The sequence below is a fragment of the Harmonia axyridis genome, chromosome 5 (genome assembly GCF_914767665.1).
Source record: "Harmonia axyridis chromosome 5, icHarAxyr1.1, whole genome shotgun sequence".
Lineage (NCBI taxonomy): Eukaryota > Metazoa > Arthropoda > Insecta > Coleoptera > Coccinellidae > Harmonia > Harmonia axyridis.
Genome location: NC_059505.1, coordinates 12,833,100 through 12,860,305, shown reverse-complemented (window position 1 = coordinate 12,860,305; position 27,206 = coordinate 12,833,100). Strand labels below are relative to the sequence as shown.

The 27,206-nt window shown below is 36.5% G+C and overlaps 1 protein-coding gene across 4 annotated transcripts in view; it reads left to right on the top strand.

Moving 5' to 3' along the window:
* The window catches only part of LOC123679769 (potassium voltage-gated channel subfamily H member 8), a 444,333-nt gene that overhangs the window by 375,969 nt on the left and 41,158 nt on the right, over positions 1 to 27,206 (top strand). For all 4 annotated transcript variants that reach the window (XM_045617253.1, XM_045617252.1, XM_045617255.1 and 1 more), the window contains one exon: positions 18,330 to 18,604. In XM_045617253.1, coding sequence (XP_045473209.1) covers positions 18,330 to 18,604 — 275 coding nt within the window. The remainder of the gene's footprint in view (positions 1 to 18,329; positions 18,605 to 27,206) is intronic.

The following is a 27,206-nucleotide window of genomic DNA, read 5'->3' as shown; positions in this document are numbered from 1 at the left end:
TGGATTAATTGAGGTGGATTCCTTAGATCATCTCATTGATCTTTGTTCGAAATTAGAAATAAAGAAACATTCTGTAGAAAATTTCTCGAAGCCTTTACGTCGAAAAACTGATCTTGAACCAGATTTAGCATATGTTGGGGCATCTTCGTCGTCTAGTCATATGGGTTCACAGGTATCATCGGTTACATGTTGGAATTGTAGGAAGCTTGGTCGTTGGTCTTATGAACTGGAGGATGATTCGAGTAAGTCTTGTGGAATATGGCACGTGAATGATCTGAAGGAAGGATCTGTTGAAGAGTTTGCTTAACTCTTCATTTTACCTGGGGGGGAGTTGTAACATTTTTTTTCTTTTTATCATTTTTATTTTAATATTATTTCTGCTTGGAGAATGAATGTACCGCTGAAGTGGAATCGTCAGGTACACTTTCTAATTGTTTTTGTCTTGTTCGCGATTCTGGTATTGAATTGCTAGAAATTGTGTTGGGGTGGTCATTTCAAATAAATATATCATTTCCCGCTCCTCAAGTATAGGCAACCAATATAACATCTTTTCTCGTCAAATTGTCAAGTCGCAAAAACTTGTTTTGAATCCCATCTGTGAAATATAGATACATCAATTGGAACTCATTTTTCCGTATTTCTCGAGTGTAGAGCATCTCAGCTAATCCGAATAAAGATTTTCTGTCTTCGACCATTTGAGTTGGATTATTTGGAAAATTGCAGATAATATCATAATTTTGCTGATTATTTTGGATATTTATATCACGTTTTGGAATCAAGCAGAATTTCCGTCTTGTACGGGATAAAAATTCTACATACTCTGATAGAAATTTCTATAAAAGCCGCCCTCCATCTTAGGCTTTCAATTCTTTCAATTCTTTCAATTCTTCTGAATATTTTACTGATTCGATATATAAGTGGATCAACCTGAATTATTGGCGTGTTGGTTGATGCAAAGACATCCCTTGGACATAGGCACCCCCATTGCCTTATACTGAGGGTTGGAATAACTTCTAACCGGTTGGGAGCGAACCGAATTCAACATTTCCATCAACTGGACTTCTCCCTCTGGATGAGTACAACCCTTTTATTTTCATTAGAGGAAGTTACCAAAATTAATCATTTATTTTGAATATATTGAATAACCATATTGGACCATATATAGACTCTGAAATTTAACTAAAATCCTACAGTTTATTATTTTATTGTGAATACAATTATCTGAATACCATTATCTGTGAAATTCTCTGTAAATGAAAGCCGGCATTCATTCTTTTAAATTATTGTTCATACTTAAGTGCACTCAATTCAAATTCATTAATTACATTTCATATCATAAATATAACGCTTTTCTCTTCAAGTACTTAGTAATTTGGTAGTTTTGGAAATTTTACAGAAAAGTAGGAATCTTGTTTATATTCGATTGATATTATTAAAACTATCTGGCGCCCCCCCTATTTATTGAGCTGTTCATTTTAAATTAAGAAAAAAATTATAGAATCCACCCCTTCTCCACTAGAGCTAAGCCGCGAGCTTCATTTTACCTTATTTATGTTACATCTAGAGAATATTTGAAAATAATTCACTTGTTGAGAAAAATAACGTAACACAGCCTACAGATAATAATCGATTTTGTGAACAAGAGCCGATGAAGTGAGGAAGATTTTGATATAATCAACTCAAAACATCTTACTTTTTCCTTAGAGAAGATATAATGAACAGATATTCACGAGATAACTTGAAAAAAATACAAATGAAGAGAAGTTCATAAGTGATCCCTAGCAATTGTTGATCAGTGTATATTATAAATTCCACTCAAAGAGAGAAAAAAAAAAGGGAGAAAGGATGAAGAGGAAATACACTCCGCTAAAAACGACAGGGGGGAAAGGATCCGAGAGAGGAGAGTCACTGATGAAGACGAAGTAAAACTGATGAGGAGACCTATACGTCCTATACCGACTGAGACAGGGATTACTCAGAGTTGGAACTTATTTATCATTTATTATGTATAGTTGCTTTTTTTTGATGCCGTGGAACAGGGAATAAATAATAATTATAATGCTTCATTTTCTGAGTTTATTTTTTGTGTTTGTACTGAATAAACTCTTTTCTTTTCTATTATCTAAACTGTACAGGGTGGCCATTTGAAAACGAAACAGACGAGATTACAGACGAAATAAAGTTTTTCGATAGAAATGCTCGGACAGGTCGATTTCTGTTTCGAGGGGGACAACTTAAGATGTAGGTTACGGACGCATAGCGCTTCAACCCTTGCTGCTACAACCCCCACCCCCAATTTTTGAATAGGGAAGATGGGATGAGTGATACCTCAATTTAAAGGTATTTTTATACTGATTTCAGCACTGTCGCCGACTGAGGCGTATTTATGAATTTAATGGACTGTATAAAAAAGTAATGAAAATAAATCGAGTACTGGTCAAATCGACCTACCTTCACTGATTGTTTGTAAACCTCAATTATCCTGCTATTTTAAGGCACAATCCTGATCATTAACAATGTCGAAATCACTGGTAATTGTAGAAATTTTATATTTTCTCTCTGCAGCACATCGAAAAACCCAAAAACTCAAAACTTCTCTCTTGCTTCTTCCACATGTGTTCGCTGCAGGTATGGTATTAAATTTGACCAACACATGCGCGGGAAAAATTGAAATAAAACTTGAATTTCTTCCAACAAAACATTCTCATTCCACAAACCAAAATTAACTAAAATAAATTTAAGTCTGAAATTAAAGAAAGAAAAATGAAAGTTTTTTAGGTAATTGGAACCTGAACATTCCGCCCACCTAAAATAGCATTATTTTATATGCTCATGCTTGCCCCGGAAGAGGGCACAATTTTACTACCGGTCTTTGCAGAATACCGCTAACAGTGCGAACGGTAGCCACTCGTGCTATACCGTCCTTGCCCAAATGGACATCAATCACGCGAGCCATGCGCCAACGTCGAGGAGGCAGTTGCTCATCCCTGATCAACACAAGTTGTCCCACAGATAATTGGGAATCTCGTGGTGTGAACCATTTGGTCCGTTGTTGCAACGTATTCAAATATTCGACATGCCACCTTTTCCAGAAATCTTGATGCAACCGAGTGATCAACTGCCACCTAGATAATCTATTGAGGGACACATTGGATAAGTCAGGCTCAGGAATATCGGAAATAGGAGCCAGTGTGAGAAAATGCCCCGGAGTGAGTACCGATAAGTCATTTGGATCTGTACTGAGAGGACAAAGTGGTCGGGAGTTCAAGACCGCCTCGATTTGAACCAGCACGGTATACATCTCCTCATAAGAAAGAATTTGATCACCAATCAGTTTGTATAGATGTGATTTAACAGATTTAATACCGATTTCCCACAACCCTCCAAAATGAGGAGCTGAAGGAGGATTGAAATCCCAGTCTATTTTCTCTGCTTCCACAGCGCACTTCATGTATGAAATGAGTTCTCTCTGAGCACCCTTGAAATTACTGCCACCGTCACTGAAAATTCTAGTGCACCTACCTCTGCGCGCAATGAACCGTTTTAAAGCAGCCAGAAATGCCTCACTAGTCAAATCTGACACTAGTTCTAAATGCAGAGCTTTTGTCGAAAAGCACACAAAGAGGCAAATATACGCTTTAGTTGATTTGATGCCCCGACCTTTTGACATCGTAACAAGAAAAGGACCGCCAAAATCGACTCCTACACATTGAAAGGGCTTTAATTGATTGACGCGGTACGATGGAAGATTGCCCATCAAGGGCTGTAGAGGTTTGGGATTGGAGCGGAAGCAAACGAGACATTTGGAAGTAACTCTACGAATAGCCTTTCTTGCAGACAAAATCCAAACTTGCTGGGATAGAAGAAACTGTAACGTTTGTGAACCGGGATGAAGGTACAACCGATGAAAATGTTGAATGAATATATCCGTGAACAAATGTTTATTAGGCAATAATGCTGGAAATTTATGGTCATACTGAAGGCCAGAAAACGTTAATCGACCACCCACTCTCAAAATGTCATCATCTCCAATGAAGAGATTGAGTTTTTGAAGATATTTCACGGTAATAGGACGGTTTAATCGAAGATTTTGAATTTCCTCACCAAAAACTCTTTGCTGAACACATTTGATGAGAAAATTGAGAGCTTGTTTTCTTTCCACGGATAAGATACTACCGATTCGTTTGGAGTGAGGACTTCTGAGATTGAAGGAAAAACGAAATAGATAAATTACAACCTGTTGAAGTTTAAAGAAAGAGGAATATCTCATTATAAGATCGTCAAATACGTCGGATGAGGCGAAGGTTGATAAAACAACCTGCCGTTCTTCTCCAGTTAGCATTTCTTCAATTTTTGGATCACCAGGTTTTCCTATTGGATCCTTGGACTGAAGCCAAGGAGGTCCCGCCCACCATAAGGAATGGTCGAGTAAACCAGACGGAGACATGCCTCTAGAGGCACAATCTGCCGGATTATCTTGAGACTTCACATAATACCATCGATCAGGAGGAACTAATTCCTGAATTTGGGAGGTACGATTGCTCACGAAACTCTTCCAGCGATAGGGCGATGACTTGATCCAATGAAGAACCACGCTGGAGTCTGACCATGCGAATATTTCATCCACTTTCAATGAGGGTCCATATGATTTTATTATGAAGGAAAGTAATTTTGAAAGGAGAAGAGCGGCACATAACTCCAACTTAGGTAAAGAAATGCGTTTGATTGGTGAAACCCGAGACTTTGCGCCAATCAAAGAAATATTTATTGAACCATCTGGATTGATAAATCGGAAGTAAACAACAGCGGCATACCCCTTCTCGCTGCTGTCCCCAAATCCGTGGGCTTCACATTTAGTAAATGATTGAGTGAAGATTCTGCGTGGTATTCGCAGAGTGGAAAGAACCTGCAACTCGGATTTACATTGATTCCAACGATCCGTTAGTTCCGATGGAGGAACATCGTCCCACTGCAGACCTAGAGTCCAAAGGTGTTGGATGAGATGTTTGGCCAGGAAAGTGAATGGTGTCAGAAAACCAATTGGGTCAAAGATTCGTGCCAAGTCTGAAAGAATTGTTCGTTTTGTAACTGGTCTTTCGGTAGAATCTATAACATAGGAGAAATGATCTCCGGCTGGAAACCACCTGAGTCCCAGAATTTTCAATACAGAATCATCGAAATTCAACGATTCTTGATGTCGATGATCTGGAGGAAAATGATCTATTAGCTCAGTTCTGTTACTGGACCATTTTCTGAGTTCAAATCCACCACGCCTCAATAAAGAAATCAACTCGTCCTGCAAACCTCGAGCCTCCTCCAAGCTATCTCCACCTGATAAGATGTCATCTACATATGTTTCGGACCGTAAAACGCTCACCGCTGAAGGAAAAGCCATCGCCTCATCAGAAGATAATTGTTTCAACGTCCGAAGAGCTATATAGGGAGATGAAGCAACACCATACGTAACAGTGTTCAACTCGTATGCTCGAACTGGATCTGAGAGAGAGAATCTGAAAAGAATTCGCTGAAATCGTCTATGTGATGAGTGAACGAGAATCTGCCTGTACATTTGTTTGATGTCAGCAGTGAAAACAACCTTATAAAACCGAAAATTGAGCAGAAGAGCCATCACATCTTTCTGGAGCTTTGGACCGGTCAAAAGAATCTCATTCAGGGACACATTGCCTGAAACCTTCGCTGAGGAGTCAAACACTACTCTAAGTTTTGTAGAAGGACTATTTCGGTTGATAACAGCATGATGTGGTATATAATATTCGTCAACAGATGGACTGGCATTTGGGAGTAAAGTCATGTGACCACAATCGAGGTAATCTTTCATGAACATCTTGTACTCGTTATAGAAATCAGGAGAGGTTTTGAATCTTCGTTCCAGTGAAAACAGACGTCGCAAGGCCATGGTATATGTATCTCCAAAGGATTTGTTTATCCCTTCTTTGAAGGGTAACATAACCGTGTAACGACCTGTTGAATCACGAGAGTAATTATCGTCAAATATCTTCTCACACAGGTCATCATCTGGTGAAGAAATTTCAGATTTAGGAATTTCTTCAATTTCCCAAAATTGTCTAAGCGTTGAGTCAATTACAGAATTAGCTGTTAAGTGAAAAGAGCTGATGCTAGCTGATGGACTAGACCGAATACAGTTTGTAACGCAGAAGGTTGTTTCAGATTACCTGGCAAACGACCTGTTCTCAGAATGAGAGGAAAGATAGCTGCTCCTACTAGCATATCAATTGGACCAGGAGAATGAAAGGTTGGGTCAGCCAGTTTGATATTAGAAAGAGAATACCACTCATGGTAGGGTAGAAAGTTGTTAGGCATATTAGAACAAATCTTCGGCAATACGACTGCATCAATAGTGTAAGATGGATTTATGGACCCTATCGGACGAATCGTACATGTTATGGAATCAGAAACAGATGCTGATGTTTCACCAAGGCCAAAGATAGCAAGAGGGGTTTTAAAACATTCAAGTCCTAACCTTTTTACGCATTTTTGTGTGATTATATTCGTTTGGGAGCCTGGATCTAAAAGAATGCGAATATTTTGATATTGACCTCGAGCATCTAAGACTTCAACCCGCGCAGTAGCTAGCAACACAGTAGCTGGCGATGCAGATATGTTTGTTAACACTTGAGAGCGGCATACCATGGAAGTAGATGGAATTTCATTACAAGGATCAATTGTTTCAGGAGATGGATCAATTGTCCCTAAATGCAACAATGTGTGATGACTCTTATGATAATGACGGCAAGTAGATTTCGACGAACACCCCGATACTCTATGTCCCGAATGAAGGCAGTTAATACACCAATTTTTGTCTTTAACGATTTGTAATCTTGCTGATGGAGGTTCATTGAGAAAAGAAGAGCATTTATAAATTGAATGGTTAGCATTACAATAGCTGCATGAAAATTTGTTCGGCGAATTTGACTGAGTAAGAAATGTTGAACTTTTTTTATAAGGCTTATCACTTGATGATGCATTCACGCGTTGTGAAACCGAGAACTTAAGTGACTCTAAAGAAATACATTGATTTTTGAGAAATTTATAAAGAGCACGATACGAAGGAATTTCTGTGGAACATTCTTGCAGCTCAAATCTCTTAATTGTTGCTATATCTAATTTCTGTATGAGCGAATGAAATAGAATAAAATCCCAATCTTCAATAGGCAAATTAAGATTTTTCAAAGCTGTTAAATTCTCCGAAAATATTGCTAATAAATTTCTCAGACCATCCACTGACTCATTGGTTAGTTTAGGTGCGTTACATATTTCCTTCCAAAAAGAATTTGCTAAAAGCCTCTTGTTTTGATATCTTTCAGTTAACGTTTCGAAAGCTAATTGATAATTTTCTTTTGTTAACTGATATCCCTTCAGAAGATTTCTCGTTTCAGAAGACAACGAACTGAGTAAATATTGAAATTTATCAATATCTGATAAGGTGGAATTTGTGTGAATCAAACTATTAAAAATGTCGAAAAAAGTAGGCCAATTCCTATAACTTCCATCAAATGTCGGTAAAGAAATTTTTGGAAGCTTGACATTTGGCGTTGTTGACGTTGTATCAATATTCGAGGAGGTTTCTTCGTTGAATAAATTAGTGTAAATGGTCTTGACAGTAAAGAAATTATCCATAAAGCTAGTTTTTATCTCCTTTTCAGCGATCATATCTGGATTTTCGATTGTTGACAAAATGGAGATAATCGAATTATGCATTGTTTTAAATTCTTCGAGAATATCATCTAAATTGGAACACCGCAAATTAAATCGAACGTGCAAACTTTGATCAGTTACAGCAAGTTGGGCGAGCGCTAGTAATTCCAAGATTTCATCTATTTGAAGTTAGCGCAAGGCTTTTGCTTGTTTTAATTTATTGACACTCATTTTATCGAAATGAATGAATAAAATTCGATACTCTGCAAAGACGTGATAATAAAAAAAGAAAACAATAATATAATGAGTCTATCCTCAATATATTTATTCTTCACCAAAATAGGTATTTGTATGCAAATAAAATTAAATTGTCTGAAAAATGAAAAACAATTTATTTTCCGGATGAAAACAAACGTAAAATTCTCGTACTGACGACGAGCATGAAAATATTCAAGATAACATGAATCAGATGTGCAGTTATGATAAGAGAAATATGGGACAGAGTTCTGATGCTCTTTCCGCTGCTTATCAAATGCAAAACAAAATTAAATGAATATTTTCAATTTGAAACGATGGAATTTTGAAATGAGAACGTCTATTAAAAGAAAATTCGGCTCTGATTGGACCAATGTCGCCGACTGAGGCGTATTTATGAATTTAATGGACTGTATAAAAAAGTAATGAAAATAAATCGAGTACTGGTCAAATCGACCTACCTTCACTGATTGTTTGTAAACCTCAATTATCCTGCTATTTTAAGGCACAATCCTGATCATTAACAATGTCGAAATCACTGGTAATTGTAGAAATTTTATATTTTCTCTCTGCAGCACATCGAAAAACCCAAAAACTCAAAACTTCTCTCTTGCTTCTTCCACATGTGTTCGCTGCAGGTATGGTATTAAATTTGACCAACACATGCGCGGGAAAAATTGAAATAAAACTTGAATTTCTTCCAACAAAACATTCTCATTCCACAAACCAAAATTAACTAAAATAAATTTAAGTCTGAAATTAAAGAAAGAAAAATGAAAGTTTTTTAGGTAATTGGAACCTGAACAAGCACAGTTATTGTTTTTTCATTTTATGCATTAGTTCTCGAAATATTCATGCGTTAGTTAGTTCCATGTTTCGTTTTTTATTAGCCACGGACCCGGTTTCTTGAAACTTTGACACTAATTCCAAAACATACTTCCTATTAACATGTTTATCTAAATTATACTTAGTTAAGAATATTTCGAGAACTAATGCATAAAATGAAAAAACAATTACTCTGCTGAAATCAGTATAAAAATACCTTTCAAATGAGGTATCACTCACCCCATCTTCCCTATTCAAAATTTGGGGGTGAGGGTTGTAGTAGCAAGGGTTGAAGCGCTATGCGTCCGTAACCTACATCTTAAGTTGTCCCCCTCGAAACAGAAATCGACCTGTCCGAGCATTTCTATCGAAAAACTTTATTTCGTCTGTAATCGCGTCTGTTTCGTTTTCAAATGGCCACCCTGTATATATATATAGGTGCAACTGGTACACGAATGATCGGCGTTCAAAAGCGAATTTTAACATCTACTAACAAGAAATAACATCTAGCGATTTCAATTTCATCTAATCTTCTACTCCATCCCAATCTACTACTTCGCCACTTCTGAAAGTAGTAAAGTTTGTTGGTTGGAAAATCAATTACCGAACTGAATTATCTTCGACGAATACAAAGCAGAGTAGATCCTGTAATAATTCCCAAAGAGTTGTATCAATCATAATTGAATGAATGGATTTTCGTACTCCACAAGAGGAAAATCACCAGATCAAATGATTGATTGGAGAGATGAAACGATCTGATCCAGACAAAGTATACTTGTATTTTGTTGTCGCCATAAGGGATGGTCGAAAATCAATGGGGATATTTCAGTGTTTCATTGGAAAAATTTCGGTGGAAGTGATTGATTAAATATTTTTGTACTTGATTTTCACAGGATTTTAGGAAAGTGGGTTATCCAAAACTAAATCCAACTAATGCCAACGTTTCGCGGATATATTTCCACTTCTTCAGGGCTACAAGAGAAAATTTACGAAGATTAAATAATGTACAATCTTTTCTTCAGTTAACATTAAATTATCAATTTCTTAAACTGCTTCGAAACAAATTCTAAACACACATGAACAGTTGAACAGGTTTAAGAATAAAGTAAACACATCAGTTTGACACTCTCATTGATGGTGACATTTTGTATTGTAGAGGATGATAGATTTCATGGAAGATCACGACAAAATTCTCCTAATTGATGTTTATTTCTGTTTCAATTTGCTCAACAAGCTTATGTTAAGATCTTTTATGTGGAAAACATAAGTTTCAACTTTGGTATAAGGTTGTACGAGTTAATTGGTAGTGTTTTAGTCAATTCCATAATAAGATAAATAAAACAAAAAAAATCGAATCTATGAATTTTAATATGTATTTAGAACAATATATTTTTTCGGCAACCGTCCGGGAAGTGCTCACTTCCCGGACGCTTTTTCTCTGAGAAAGTAGCATTTCCCGGCCTAGTCCGGAAAGTACGTAATTCCCGGACTAGGCCGGAAAAGAATCATAGAATCCATAACAACCGAGATAACGGCTGACAGTTCATATGAAATTAGTTGTCAAAAATTTGCATGTTTTTTGATCGCAATCGTAATAAAATATGGAAAGCAGCAGCGATAGTGTTATTTTACATGGTTGCCGAAAAAATATTGTACGCAACACGCCCGAAAATGGTTTTTTTGGACTCACAGACTTCCAGGACTCGCTTACGCTCGTCCTGGAATTTTGTCTATTCGTCCAAAAAAACCCTATTTTCCGGACTTGTTACGTAAATTACTATTTATTGTATATGTGTGTTTAGAATTTGTTTCGAAGCAGTTTAAGAAATTGATAATTTAATGTTAACTGAAGAAATGTACATTATTTAATCTTCGTAAATTTCTCTCTTGTAGCCCTGATGAAGTGGAAATATATCCGCGAAACGTTGGCATTAGTTGGATTTAGTTTTGGATATCCCACTTTCCTAAAATCCTGTGAAAATCAAGTACAATATGACCTTACAAGGAAATGTATCTTCAGACCATATTAATAGTTATTTATGCAACAAGTGCAAAAAGTGAATGTGAAAAGTGAATAAACAATTTTTGCACGAGTTGCATACAACATTTTTTCTACGTTCATGCAAAAAGCAAAAAATGATTTATTGAGGTGCGGCATTAGGTGTAGGAAAATGAAAAGCGCAACTTGAATACTTTATTATTAATATCGGATCAGTTTTGATTAAGGAGTTATTATTTGCTTTTTGCATGAATGTAGAAAAATATTTTTTCTTAGCAACAATGTGAAAATGAATGTCTCTAATTCTGTGGCAATTCACTTTGCCATTACATCGTGCGGCAATATTTCAGTATCGCACAAATTTTATGGTTATATGCAAGGGCGCAGAAATGGCGGGGGTACTGGGGGTAATTACCCTCCAAGATTTCCAAAACATGAATTTTTGAATTCTCTCAAATACGAAGAATGAAAATTCTTCCATAAAAGGATGGTTCCTTTTATAATAAACCCATAAACCGAAAAAGGTTCCGATTTTTTGCTGCCGTGTCGTTTTTAAAGAAATTCAAAAAGAGTAAACTCTTTTTACACTCGGAATTCTCCTCTCACAAATTATTATCTGTCAAATTTTTGATACGAAAATCAGTTCTGCCAACCATTATTTTTCAATGCAAAAATCACTTAACGATAGTTATGGAAATATCCCTTATTCGATGGTTATCGGGTGTACATGTTATCAGACAGACCTGCAAAGTATACCGAAAATTCCACGAAATAGAAACCCTAACGCTTCTGAAAATTATTCTTACAAATAGAGTTTTGGGAGTCATTAATAGTTGACAAAGATTCCATCAAAATTTTGTGTAAAATACCCAAAAATAACAATAATAGAGGATATTAATATTCCTGAAATCGAGAACGTCGCAAAAACTTATCGGCACTGATACCGTCTGGGTGTTAAAGTGACCATACACGCAAGGATTGTTAGAAGAATGTCTGCAACGGCTGATGTAGTTTTGGAGGAGGTGAGGCGAATGACGCGAGAATTGAAATCATTTATAGAAGCGGTGGAGACACGAATTTCAAACAAGGTGGAGGAGATAAGTAAGAGGATAACAAGCCTGGAAAAAGAGAATTTGTTGGTTTTGGATAGACTTGAGGAGCTGGATAGAAAGGGCCGGGAAAATAGCGTAATTATATTCGGCTTGAAACATCCCAAGCAGATAGTTCCTATTGATTTCATCACAGGTGAACTGAAGAAAGTTGTTGGAGTGGATGTTAAGGACACAGACCTGAATAATTACTATCCGTTGGGGAAAACTGATTCTTGTCCGATCAAAGTGGATTTTGTGTCTTTTTTGAAGAAGTCACAAGTACTACGGCAGTCGAAGTTACTAAAGGGAACAACTGTGACAATTGCGAATGATATGACAGTGAAGCAACGACTGGAAAGTTCAGTACTGAGGAAACATTTGCAGATTGCTAAACAGGACCAAAACAGTAACTGTTTCATCAAGAAGAACAGATTGCACGTTAATGATCAAGTGTATACCGTGGAACAACTGGAAATACCTTCGGACACTGTAGAGGAGTTAGAGGTCGCCAGTGCTCCTGGTACCTCTGTGGCCTCAACGGCAACCATTCCTGAACTACCTAACAGGAATGCCGCAAGAGAAGCGTATCTGAAACATATTGAAAATTCTTCAAATATTTCTCCGTCTCCGTCGGTTCAGGTTTCGGACGGAAATCTCAAGGAACCAAACACGCAACTGAAGCAGAAAAAAGAGATATTGAATAAAAATAACATAGAAACCCGTTCGAAAATAAGAAAATAAGTCTCTAAATGGATCCGTTTATTAGAGACTATGAAGTTGAAAATAAACAGACTTACGAGATAGAAAGGGTGAGTGATTTTAATATATTTTTAAGGAGGGATGTCAGAGATCTGAAGATCTTTCATACTAATATAAGAAGTATCAATAAAAATGTGGATGAACTATATATTTACTTGAGTCAGTTGGATGATAATTTCGACGTGATTGTGCTGACGGAAACTTTTGTAACATCTGATGCTTCCGTTTACGGAATGAGCGGGTATGAAACGCTTTATAATGAATCACATTTAAATAAGAATGATGGTGTTATTATTTTCATCAGGGATAGCATGAAATATAAACAATCGAATGTTGACCTGGGTAACATGAAAGTTCTAGAACTTGAGGTGGAAAGCGACAACAAAAAAATAATAATAACCTCTATATATCGGTCCCCTAGTTCGTGCCTTCAAGAATTCAACATAAATTTTTACAATTACCTCAGCACGGTTGCCCACTGCGAGTCCCATATTATAACGGGAGACATGAATATTGATCTGCTATCGAATAATGAATATGTTGAGGAGTACAAAAATAATTTAGCATATTTTGGGTATACATCATATATAAATGCCGTGACTAGACCTGACAGTATGACGTGCCTGGATCATTTTTTTGTAAAGACAAAATTTTCCACGACTGAAATAAAATCCTTCATCTTTCATGACAAAATAAGTGACCATCACCCCATAGCTTTGATATTCTATGCGAATGAAAGTTTAGATACAGTCCAAAAAGCTCGAACAAAGAAATTCCTTAATCTTAAGAACTTCAGATCAGATTTAGAAAGCGAGACGTGGCATGATGTGTATGGGGGAAATGATGTGAACATGATGTCTGAGATATTCGTTGATAAGCTGAAATACTACTCCGCCAAGAACACCTGCGAAAAAAAGGTGAAAAAGATGGAACAATCGAGGAAGAAATGGATAACAAGAGGTTTATTAATATCCATAAAAGAAAAAAATAAACTCTATAGGATTTTACGAACAGATCCCAACAACGTCGAAGTAAAAAATAAGTATAACAACTATAAAAATAAGCTAAGAAAACTCACTGCAAGTGCAAAAAAATTATTTTTCCAAAATGAAATTGACCGAAGCAAGAATAAGACAAAGGCTCTCTGGAGTTGCGTTAATGAAGCGTGCAATAAGAACAGTTCCAGAACAGTTGTTGAGAAGATTCAGATCAATAATGAGGAGGTTTCAGACAAGCAGAAGATAGCAAATGCGTTCAATAACTATTATAGTGAAATAGGACAAAAGCTCGCGGATGGGATCAAAGCACCCTCAGATTATAAGGAAAAAGGGACCAGAAATGTTAATTGTATGTTTTTGTACCCCACTGACGCCGACGAAGTACTCAGTACAATAGGAGAGCTGAAATCCAATAAGAGCCCTGGTATTGATAAAATAAGAACGAGCGAGTTGAAAACTGTAGCTGATTTGATATCTCTTCCTCTAGCACATATTGTTAATCGTTGCTTCGAAGGTGGAATTTTTCCTGACATTTTTAAGATCGGCATCATCAAACCAGTACACAAGAGTGGAAATAAATTACAACTTGAAAACTATAGACCTATATCACTAATCTCAAACATTGGAAAAGTCATCGAGAAAATTATTAAGAAAAGGCTAACTAAGTTCCTGAATAAGAACAAAATACTATCTGGGAAACAATATGGATTCAGAGACGGTAAATCAACGGACGATGCAATCTATGAATTAACATCACTTATTTATAAAGCAATGGACGCTTCTAAACCGGCGTTGAGCATTTTCGTCGATCTTTCAAGAGCCTTCGATACGGTATGCCATCACAAGCTCTTGGAGAAGTTGGAAAATATTGGTATGAGAGGCAGGGCATACGATCTCATTAGCTCCTACTTATCGGATCGGAAGCAGATGGTTGAGGTGGAGGGAGCAGTCAGTGACGTGCTACCGGTTACATACGGTGTTCCACAAGGAACAGTTTTGGGTCCTATGTTGTTTACCATCTATATTAATGATTTGTTGACCCTAGATACAGAAGGAGTTGTTCTGAGTTTTGCAGACGACACGGTAATCTTTTATAACGCCGCATCCTGGCAGGAGTTGAAGACGAAATCGGAAAGTGATTTCAGAAAAATTGTGGAATGGTTTCGGTTTAATAAACTGACACTTAATGTGGAAAAAACCAGATACCTTCCTTTCACCAGCTATTGCAGTAAGTTGCCTAACTTGGGATCGTTGAACATCGATACCACAATCTCGGTACCAGAGACCTCCTCAGTTAAATATCTGGGCTTGACGATTGATCGACATATGAGATGGGATTTGCATGTTACACAGCTCACCAACAAGCTGCGTTGTTTTTTGTCGAGATTCAGAATATTGAGAGAATGTCTTGAGCTGCCTCAATTGATGATGGTATACAATGGCCTCATACAGAGTCAGCTCCTTTATGGTCTCGTGGGATGGGGCGGTGTTAGTGAATGCTATATTCGAGGGCTGAAAGTTGTTCAAAAGAGAATTCTGAAGACGATGTTGGGAAGGGAACAGTGTTATCCAAGTGTACTTCTGTTCAAACAGAGCGGAGTGCTAGACATCCGGCAGTTGTTTTGTTTGAAGATGATATTGAATGTACGCAGTCGAAAGTTGCAAATAGAACATATTGAACATTCATACAACACCAGAGGTAGGGAATATAAAGTATTAATTCCCAGATGTTCGAAAACCGTCGGACAAAGGCACTGCAAATTTTTGGGTCCAAAGATTTGGGATTTGCTCCCAGACGAGTACAAGACATTGGTGGGTCATAAAAGGTTCAAGTACGAAGTGAAGAATTGGCTCAGAGAGGGCGGCGAGGAAATCTACAGGGTGTTATTCGGCTGACTTCGAGGTTGTCGTGACCAGCTATGATGCCTCAGTACTGTGTAGAAATGATCGTGACATCCTTCCATTCTTTTTATGCGTTTTGTAAATTTTGTATTTTCGTTTTTTTGATGATTGTGGTGTTTTGGTTATAATGTACGAAGTAAAATTGATGTACTCTTTGGCAATATCACGCACGAGCAATTATATTGCTTCAGTGATGCCGCGTTTATTCTTGTACTATTGTATGCTTTTTATGAATAAACGATATTATTATTATTATATTATTATTATTATATTTCAATGAAAATTCAGTGAATTTGAGAAAATAATGTATAATACTCGTACAGAAGGCTCATTCTAACACTCTAACCTGCTATTTCGTGGAAGAATTTCAATGCCTTCTGCATTTGTATTATAAATAACTGTTCTACTGCGAGAGCTATATTCAAATGAAACAATGGGATAGATACTTTTGGTTATGAAATAATTAGGATGTTGAATAACTTTAGGGGAGTAGCCGAAAAAACTTCCATTGTTATCGTGAAATGAAAAGGAGAAGTTTGTTCCTTCTTTCAAATACTGCATTGTAACTTCGTCCGAATAACGAAAATTTGGAAATCGTTTCTCCAGAAAAAACAAAATACTCGTCCATAATGAGTATGTGAAGCATATGTCAGAAGAATTAAAAAAAAAACGTTAGTCTTCCCAATGGTGCATAACCCCAAAAAGTTAAATATGAAGAGACAGGACAAAATAGTGGCGAGAAGACTTAGAATGGGATACACAAAGTAAACTCACGGCTTTCTTATGTCTTCAGGAGACCCCCTACTTGTGAACATAACCCTGATGTACGTCTTTATGCCCATACTGGAGATGCACGCCGACGATATGGTATCAAAGAGTGCCTGCATGATGTACTAAGTTCACCCACCCAGATCTAAGCAAACATATTATACGTTTTCTGTTCACTCAAAGATAATGAACTGTACTCAATTATTTAAATCTAAGTATATTGATGTAATATTGTCTACTCTCAATGTGATCTTGTGTCAATGGCCATAGCTTTCGAGCCACGTTAACTTAACCCATTAACGCCCAAATTTTTATTTTTTTTATTTTGCTTGGATCTTTGTTTATGTTGCGTAAAAAACGCCTTTCTTTAAGAGAAGAAGACCTAAGTAGAAAAAAAAACTGTCCTCATTTGAGGACTCTGGGCTGTTCCACGATTTATTTTCTCGACAAATATTTCAAATTCTTATACCTGAATAATATGAAATTCTTAGTTTTAAATGATCTTGAATAAATAATTACACTTATACATTTATGCACAATATCACTATTTCAATTATTTATTGTGGTATTTTGGAAAACAAGTAATGCATAAGGTCACTCCGCATTTCACATAAAATGTCCTAGGTTTCCTAGAGCTCCTTTCAAAATGACAACGGCGCTGATTTACCGTTTTACTCAGAATATGTCCACGATTATCGTGTCTTACATCATGTAGAAATTTACTTTTTGAAGTGGTAGGCAATGATAAGGGACTTCCCTCAAAAACTCGACTTCCATGACCGTTGAGGTATGTTACGGCAACTTGGCGTCTTAAATTCACAATAACCATGTCGATAATTTTTGTGAAGCTTCACCAGTATCACTTTTTTCGCTTTTTTTGGATATCCTGTAGAGCGGCAGGTTGTAAATTGAAACTGTTTCTTCCAGGACGCAGTTATATCTCCTGTTGATATTCTTTTATTCGTGAGCAAATTTTTTTTCAGCGCTTCATAAGATATATCTTTTTCATCAGATTCTTTTGCATCGGAAACTCGAACTTCTACATCGCCTACTACATCATTTCCTTCAAGAAAATTGAGAGCGTTGTCATCAATATCATCTTCGTCAGTAAGCTCATCAACATCTGGTGCAAGAGCCAATATATCAATATCGCATTGCGTTGATGAAGCATACTCCAAAGCATGTTTCATTGACTTGAACTCGTAATTAGACTCATTTTGAAGCCAAGCGTCCTATTTTGAGGACACATACTTTGTCATCACTTCATGAAAAAGTGATACAATAGTTATTTATAATACAAGTGCAGAAGGCATTGATATTCTTCCACGAGTTCAAAATTCAAAAACGAGCCACGAAGTGGCGAGTTTTTGAATGAACGAGTGGTAGAATGAGCCTTCTGTACGAGTATTATATATTATTTTCACTAATTCATTGCATTTTCATTGAAATTAATGAAATATTTCCATAAATATAATTTTGTGATTTTTGCATTGAAAAATGTTGGTTGGCAGAACTGATTTCTTTAAGGCAAATTGATGAATTGACAGATAAAACCGTGGCGGGAAGTTCGGAGTACCAACATATAATAATAAAAAATAACCATGAAAACTGAGCGTTTCTGATATATTCTCGCACGATTTTGTTGTACAAGATGTGGAAGAATGAACGGAATAACCACAGAATTAGAGAAAATAATTGAAAAGCATATATCTCTAATGATTCTACTACTCTGAAGAAATCATTTACAGAGATGAAACTACTTACCAGCAAAAATGGATAAAAAAAATTACGATGTATATTTCGACGATCAATGTGTCAACTTTGGAGATGCACAATTCCACAGAACGAACGATTCGTCAGTCGAAATTACTCAGAGTTTCTGAAAATAGATTTGAATGAATTGTCAAATATGTAAACATAATAAGAGCCGTCCCATTTTTCTTTATTACATCAAATAATCGCCGTCCTCAAAAGAGGACCCTGGGCGCTAATGGATCAAATAAATATTTAATTTACTTACACGGAAATTTAAAACCAATTTCTCGATTTTCATAGGTAAAGGCGATCTTGTAGGAAGCGACATCAACCTCCACCTACAGCACAACTCCTCCAATGGTCCTTCTTCGGACAATAGAGGTGGAACGGGATGTATAGACATAGTGATCAAATCCAGCAGTGATGTTCGCGCTTTAACTTATTGCGATCTTAAGTGCGTGCACATGCAAGGATTAGTGGAAGTGCTTCGATTGTATCCTGAATATCAACAGCAGTTCGCCAACGATATACAGCACGATTTGACGTTCAATGTCCGGGAAGGGTACGAGGCAGAGGTGAGTCTTGCATAAATGATCTTTCGTTATGAACGGATTTCAAAATAGAGGGTGATTCATCTCATCATGGTTTATAGTCCAGTAGATATATACATTTTACCTGGAAAAAAATCCGAACTTAATGAAACTACCACAGGTTGTTTGGGGGTGCTGTTGGATGATTCTGTCAAGTTATCCAAAACGAGGACCCTGTGCTAACTTGAGGAGGGCCGCTGAACCCCGAAATCGGTTTTTTGCTTATAACTTTTAACTTAATTAGTTTTCGACCAGAACGTTCATTTTCGAAGTTGTAGATAATTGAATTCCTTATAATTTTGTTTCCAGAAACTTTTTTCTGAATCTCATACCAACCGAGATGCAGCCTATCAGAATTAGAGAAATTTTCTCAATATGGCAAAAAACAAAGGTTTCGACCCTCTAACTAACAATTTCCAGCCGTTCTATGGTAATTATAGTATTAACTCATCAATATCGATATATTGAAATACAGGGTTTTGAGGGGGAGGCAGCTTAAAGCCTATGTTTATGTGAAGAGTAGATATTTCAATGTTATCGTGGCATATTATCACCTTACTAAAAATTTTTATCAACCCATAATTATTTTGAACCTTAATAATCAGATCAATAATATCAGGATAAAATCAATAAATAATAACCAAGAATTAATTGAAAATAATGATTGTATATAACCGAAAAAAGTCCGAAAATGTTGGGGTTCTTCGGCCATCCTCATGTTAGCACAGGATCCTTGAGTTAGATAACTCGACAGAGTCATCCCACAACACCCCCGAACAATCTGTAGAAGTTTCATTAGGTTCGGAATTTTTTCCAACAGACCCCACTCTTATTGCTTTGTCTACTGAACTATAATTTTGATCGACTGTATCTCAATTGTAGAGAATTTAATGCTCTACAACTTTGAAAATGAACGTTTTGGTCGAAAACTACTTACTTTAGAGGTTATGAGCAAAAAACTGAAGAAAGTTCGTAAATGTTGAGGTTCTTCGGCCCTCAAGTTAGCACAGGGTCCTCGTGTTGGATAACTTGACAGAGTCATCCCACAACAACCCCAAATAACCTGTAGAAGTTTCATCGAGTTCGGAATTTTTTCCAGCAGACCACTAATTGTCTACTGGACTATTATGGAAATGTTATCAAAATTTTGTGCTGAAAATTTGCATATTAGGTTTTGAGACAATGATATTTCTCCCTAAAGTATTTTCAAAATTCTTCATCTTACGGTAATACTGGAAACATCCTCCTTTCTCATTTCAAATGGCAGACCCAGTATATTATTGTATCATGGTAGTATTTTTTATGACAATTTCAGCAATATGCCATACATTGGGTATAAACTCAATGGTTCATAAGTGAGATTCTTATGAAAAAAATGGTGGCGACGAGGACTCAAATTTTTTTTCGAATATTTCTGCAGAAAAGGTTTTTTTCGGAAATACGTAGTATTATGAGACTGTTTGTGGTTTGGATCAAACAAATACTGGATGTTCATCAGAAGATCATGAACCTGGACAACTCAAATTGATCAAAACTCAAAATTTTCCAATTAGAAACCTATATTTTTTATTATTCCAGTCATTTCTACGTATGAGAAGTACTTAAGCGAATCCCATAACTGAAATGAATACTTACGGATTTATCGAGGAAGAACTTTGAATGAGGAAAAACCGCAATTTCTAACCGTGTGGAGTAGTCTGTGACTTGAGGAAAACACAGAAAGAAACTAAAATTCGATGTTTCGATAATTAAATTTGACATTTCATGAATTGTAAACAATTATTCGTATAACTTTTGAAAATCGTATTGGCTTATGGATTCCTCAACAATACCAACAAACAATTCATTACAATTCAAAAAATGTCAAATATAGTTTCGAAACATCGTATAGTCCATAGGCGTCAAACCTGGATTTTCGGGTGGCCAATGAGTGTCACCTCTGATGGATTTTAATTTTCCTTGAAAATTTCACGAACTTGTATCAGAGGCGCATTGGACGTGTGAAGTTGCTCCTTCTGGAACCATGTTATTTGATTGAAGCCAGGAATGTTGTGGAGTTCAGGCAACAAAAACTCATTCTTACATTCACGCATAACGCTTTGAATTCATACTTTGTGCACGCCCCCTTCAAAAAAGTAAAGACCGAAAATATCTCCAAATATGAGATTACAGCCTATTCAGTCACCTTTGGGTTTTTGATGCTTGCGTTTCGGATTGGTTGGACTCCTGTAGCGGCAGTTCTGGTTATTATCATGGCCATTTACGTGGAAATGAGGTCCGAAAACAAGATATTGGTAAACGTTTTTAGGCACTAGATTGCCTGGTTTACGAATTCTAACCTCTGAATGGCATCTTGGGGATTCATTTCTTGCACCGATTGAAAAATAAGATGTTGGTAAACGTTCGTAAGCGCTCGATTACCTGGTTCACGAATTTTTATCTCTAAATGACATCTTGCATCAAGTCACCCCCTATAGAGGTGCAGCTTCCGACCTTTGTGCTAAATGCGGTGTAGCGATGATCTACACATATTCAGAGCACTTCCGAACGGGGAGGTCGGGATCATCACGAACTGGCCGGTTAACCCGTTCCATTCTCTCCGGTTCTCAATAACCGGTTGCCCGGGTAGTGTTTAAACGATCTCCTCAAACTCTTTTATCAATTTTCTGGGGACAGAAATGCTTGGAGCAGTGACGAAAACCTCGAACATTGAAGAAATTTCTTAGCGCTATAGTCGCATAATTCACCATTTCTGTACAATTCGCGGACGCACAACGAGCTATCTGCTTCCAAGAAACGCTTCATAGCGACTAAATTGAATTCCCAAGAGCTAGGATACCGATTGAAATATCTCCTGTGCCCCACCAAATCGTCGTGTTCACGCAGTAAACTGAACGAATATGAATTTTTTTTTCATATTCTCCGTATAAGTTGAATGTCTTATGTTTCACTAAGTTTCAATGAAGCGAAATTGATTACAAATAACAAAAACGAGAGGTTCCTATTCCAACTTGAATAGAGCGATCTTCTCATTGTGCGCAACAAGTACGGAGATATCCGGGAATTGGCCAGCCCAGTGGCATTTTTCCGTTTCCTTTAGGGCTAGCGCAAGCGAATGTTTTAATACATTAGGAAACGGATGCACGCGACATCATTCCATTCCCTGAGTGTTTAACGATAGGGATTCACAGCTTGGCTTGATTTTCAAGCTACTTGGTTTGAGCTTGACTTGATTTCAAGTCGTCAAGCTCAAGTCAAGTAGTAGTTTTTCAATCTCAAGTCAAGTCAAGTATTTATTTATCAAGTATTTGAATCATATCAAGCTACTTGATTTTTAGCAGCCTTATTGTGTCACATCAATAAAAAAAAATGATGACATGATACATACTATATCTCATTGAAACGAAACTTACACAAGTTCAGAAATATTACGTCATAACATTATCAAAAAAACGTTACCAAGTCAATTTAAAATCAATATCCATTTTAAAGGACACAAACTCATCCACACTATCTATAGAAGTCCTTACGTTGAATTTAATACAAAATTCAAATTTTTGAGCAGAAGCCTCCCTCAGTGACTGGAGAATTCTATTAAATAATTTGAAGCACAAAAAATTCCTTCTTACATTTTTTCTGTAATTTTGTCTCAAATCTCCCTTTTTCCTAGTATTATAGATATGGAATTCGCTTTTTTCATGAAATTTTCTTGTTGACTATGGACATAAACTAGACACTCATATATAAAAAGACAAGAAAAAATGAGCATTTTGAGATTAATGAATGATTTTTCACAGTCGTCCCTATAATGAACATGAACTAATATTCAGATCTTCTTTGCAATCTGAATATTCTTTCTCTCCCAGAACATCCTTCCTCCCCCAAAGCAAAACACAATACCGCTGGCGTGACTCAATAAGATTGTGGTAAGCACTTTTCATTTCCTTGCTGGCTACAGTTTCTGTAAGATTTTGTGAATGAAATACACTGATCAACAATTGCTAGGGATCACTTATGAACTTCTATTCATTTGTATTTTTTTCAAGTTATCTCGTGAATATCTGTACATTATATGTTCTCTAAAGAAAAAGTAAGATGTTTTGAGTTGATTATATCAAAGTCTTCCTCACTTCATCGGCTCTTGTTCACAAAATCGATTATTATCTGTAAGCTGTTACAGGTGGAGTGAAAAGCAATGTGGTATTTGTTATTAAATCTGTTTTTTTCTTTGGTTAAACACATAAGGTGACAATAATTGAAGAAATGAGAACAATATCAGCTTATCAGTCATGCCAGGAAGACGTTGGGCTCCTGTGCAACTGGACCAAATCATACGGTGGATACAGGAAGGTTTGTCCCAGCGAGAAGTGACCCGGCGGTTGAATGTTTCGCAAAGTGTCGTGAGTCGGGATTGGAATAGGTTCATCCAAAACGACTCAGTAGCTTATGTTCATGGGGGAGGTCGGCAGCGCAGTACAACAGCTGCCCAAGATCGTCTTTTGATCCTCAATGCTAGGAGAAATCCCACTTACCCGGCGTCGCGGCTCAATAGATCACTGAGAGTTGCAACAGGAGTTCTAATTTCGAACCAGACTGTAAGACGACTACATGTTCGTGGTTTGAGAGCACGTAGGAGGGTACAACATCCCCGTTTGAATAGGGAACACCGGGTTCATCGACGGCAATGGGCTGAGGAGCACCGCAATTGGACACTTGAAGATTGGAGCCGATGTTTATTTACGGATGAGTCTAGATTTCGTTTGGTCAACTCCGATGGACGTATTCTTGCTTGGAGGAAAAGAGGTCGAAGGTATGCAGAACAGTTTATGGTACCAACAACAGCTTTTGGCGGAGGTTCTATATGTGTATGGGGAGGCATTTGTTTGAACCAACGCACAGAGTTGGTTGTTCTGCAGAACACCACCATGACCAGCCAGAGATATCACGATATGATTATTGAACCCATAATTGTTCGGTTTGCGGCTGCCGTGGGCGAGAATTTCATTTTAATTGACGATAATGCCCGTCCACACCGTAGTCGTCTGGTTAATGAAGCGCTAGAAACTCATGCTATTGATAGGATGGACTGGCCAGCTCGCTCTCCAGACATGAATTGCATCGAACATGTCTGGTCTGAGATGTCTAGACAATTGTCAACCTTAGAACAACCGATCAATAACCTGGAGGACCTTTCTAACGCTTTACGGGATATTTGGACGAATTTGCCCCAAAATTTTATGAATCGTTTGATCGAAAGTATGCCTCGTAGGGTAGAATGCTTGAGACGAGCTCGTGGGGGACCAACTAGGTACTAGCTCAACCGAAACTTCAGCCTTCTTGTGGTTTCATCATAAAATTTTTATGTTATTCAAACACAGAATTTTGAGTGTTCCTAATAAAGTCTTTTTTTCTCTCCAACTTTCCATTTTTTCGTTCTTTTCTCAAGTGAACCATATTATCAACTGAAAATACTCTGATATCTGACTAAATTTATAATCTTGGAGCGAATATTTCAGAAATAAATTTAGAACAAGTAAGTGATACCTATCAATTGTTGAGCAGTGTATACTTCTGATGAAATTTTCGTTCGAATGATCTACATGTGAGCTCCAGATCAGAGTTGGATCAAGAAATACTCCCAGAAATTTCAAGGACAAAGTAGGAGTAACAGGCTGGGTATTTCTCAGATTGAAAAAAATTCTTTAATTTTTTTCTTTGTTGCAAGTAAGTCCGTTTAACAAAAACCACTCTTGTGCCATCGATTGGGAAACCTACTCAGCCCACTATTATCCAAACATGATTTTTTTTGGAGAACCAAATCCGTTTTCAAATTCAAGTTTTTGTTATTGATATCCTACTATTTAAAATGAAACCACGTTCATTGTAGCCGCCTCGTAGTTCTCTTATTGACATCTATCAAATGTGGCCTTGTTTACAGTCACCTTGTTTACAATATCCTACTCTGAAACAACAGCATTGCTGTTTCAAGGAGAGAATTAGATTGATTTTCAATTCGACACCTAGTTCATCATGCAAGCCAATATTTGTTTCTGATGGAATAATATCACTTCCTTCTTTGTATATACATCTTGAAATATTTTGTTTATGCTGAAGAGAATGTAACATTATGGAGAATGGAAATCAGAAATCATGAATATAAAATCCGAAATTCTTATAATCTTTCTGGCCAAAACATGAAACATTCATCCCCTCTTGAATTTCACCATTGAATTAGAAACACATAATAATTCACTACCTCTTCTAAATATCTCGTTTATCAGGCGAGTTAATGAATTATTAACAGATTATATATTATATATATTATTATATATTAGTACCAAAAACCAAGAATGCTTAATTTCAAATCAATTCATAATATGTCACAGATTATTAACATCATCAATAATTTAAAGCATAGAGAAATGAAAAGAACATAAATGAAAAAAAATTCTAGAGAAAAATGATAATCCCTCCAAATTCATGAATGAAATCGGAAAAAAAAATCTGAGCACCACATATCACAAGAAAAAAAAAAGCAAAAATATTTCGAAGTAACTTACGTGGTTAATCTAGCTAGAAGAACAAATCAGAAATATATTCACCAAATTGAACATAAATATAACATTCGAATCGGCTATTACGATGAAAAATCTGTTCACAAAATTGCCCAAAGAATTACTCAGTAATTCTATAAAAATCTATTTGCAAGCACAATATGCTTAACTGGGTTGTCGCTTGTCGATTATGATATTCGTTATAACTACTTACTACTATACAAGGGCGTAGATTTCTCTATTTATTGGGGGGGGGGGGGGTGGGGATAATCGAAAAAAATGTTTTTGAGTGAGAAAAAGAGGATTGATAACCAAGTTTGAACCAAATTACTCGAAATAATTTTTTTCATTTCCAATTCGATTATCTCCAAAACAAAGCGTTTGCGGACTCATGTTTTTGGAATTTTTCTTGAAATGATGGGAGAAATCTGTCATTTTCATTTGCACCTCCAATTTAGGAACACCCTGTTGATATACTCAATTCAAAACTGATGTCCTCACAAATAAATTGCAAACTGAATGAAACACAATAAATTGTACAACACAGCCCAGACAATTTTTCGATGCGAATTACTCAGTTTAGTTCTTTGATAACTACATATTAAAATTGTGTGACGAGAATGATACAAAAAACCGAAAAAACGGGTAAGTGTATACCGATGACGAATGCAAAAATCACAGATGGCAAACAAGGGACGATGACGAGAAAGCGGATAGATAAAGGAAAATAATAAACCTCGGACAAAGACGAGCTCGTGGTGCAATAAATGTACTTATCTTGAAAGCGATAATGAACTCATAAACCATAAAGGGGTCCGATTTTTTAATGGCGTGTCGAGTTCAAAGGAAAGTAAAATGATTATTATTGGTTCATTTTATGGATAACTTTTTGTTCTTTGTCTTTGCTAGAATTCTAAAATTTTATATAATGAAAATCTGGGGGGTTTATTACCCCCAGTACTTCCCCCCATTTCTACGCCCTTGCTACTATAATTTAATTATATATAGGAACTATGGATTCAGAAATAAATTTGATTTTGAATTGATTCTTCGATAATCCGCATCGGTACAATAAAATACGATCTAATTATAACAAAGCTGATGCCCTATCGGATAAATATCTTTCACGCTTGTCCAGTTCCATGTGCTAAGCGTTTATTGGATGATAGGCCATAAATGTATTGTTACTGCTATACGATTAAAATTCATGTGGCGTCACAGTGCAAAACGATATCTAACGATTTCTATCCTACCCTATTTATATGTAAATAGCGTTATCTGCTCCGTTTGCTCCAGATTGAATACCCATCTCTAATATAACTGCTAATGCGGTAAGCATTTTTCCGTTTCCTATGTGGCTAGCGCAACTCACACATTTATTAACCATGCTTTATGCGATAATCAAATTTTGCATAAACACCTATATTGTCATATTTATGTTTAAAATGATAATTCGAATTTTTTTCTTTAGATCAGGCCTATTAAAGTTGGGTTTTTATTTAATTTCTCAATTTATATCGAATAATATCGAAATAAATGGAAAATATTTATATATAAGGTGTCCCATCAGAAATTTAAGTAAAAAATTCAATATGTCTGAAACGGGTGATATTTTCGAAAAACCGATGCTTTTCGAAAAATCTGCGGTAAAAAACTGCGCTAAAAAATATTGGTCTCCTATTTAAGAAACACAAACTTTCCTCTATATCTGTAAAACACTAATTGATCTCTATTATCTAATGTGAGTATCATATTAATTTATTTATTCGCATGTGAAAAAACCGCCCACAAGTCTTTTATAGTTCTCGATATGCTTTCAGTGAGCATAGAATTTGGGGAATCCTGTACATTCGAAATAAACACACCGATAAAGGTCATGGCATTGTTACGGAAACGACGACCTATTCATCAAAAACATAACGTCAAAAGTGTGCTTGCAACTTTACTTCAGTCGAAAGGTATTGGGTCTTATTGCAGAATATAAGAAGGGGTGCCAGATAGTTTTTATTCATTTGAACTGACTTTTTGCAAGT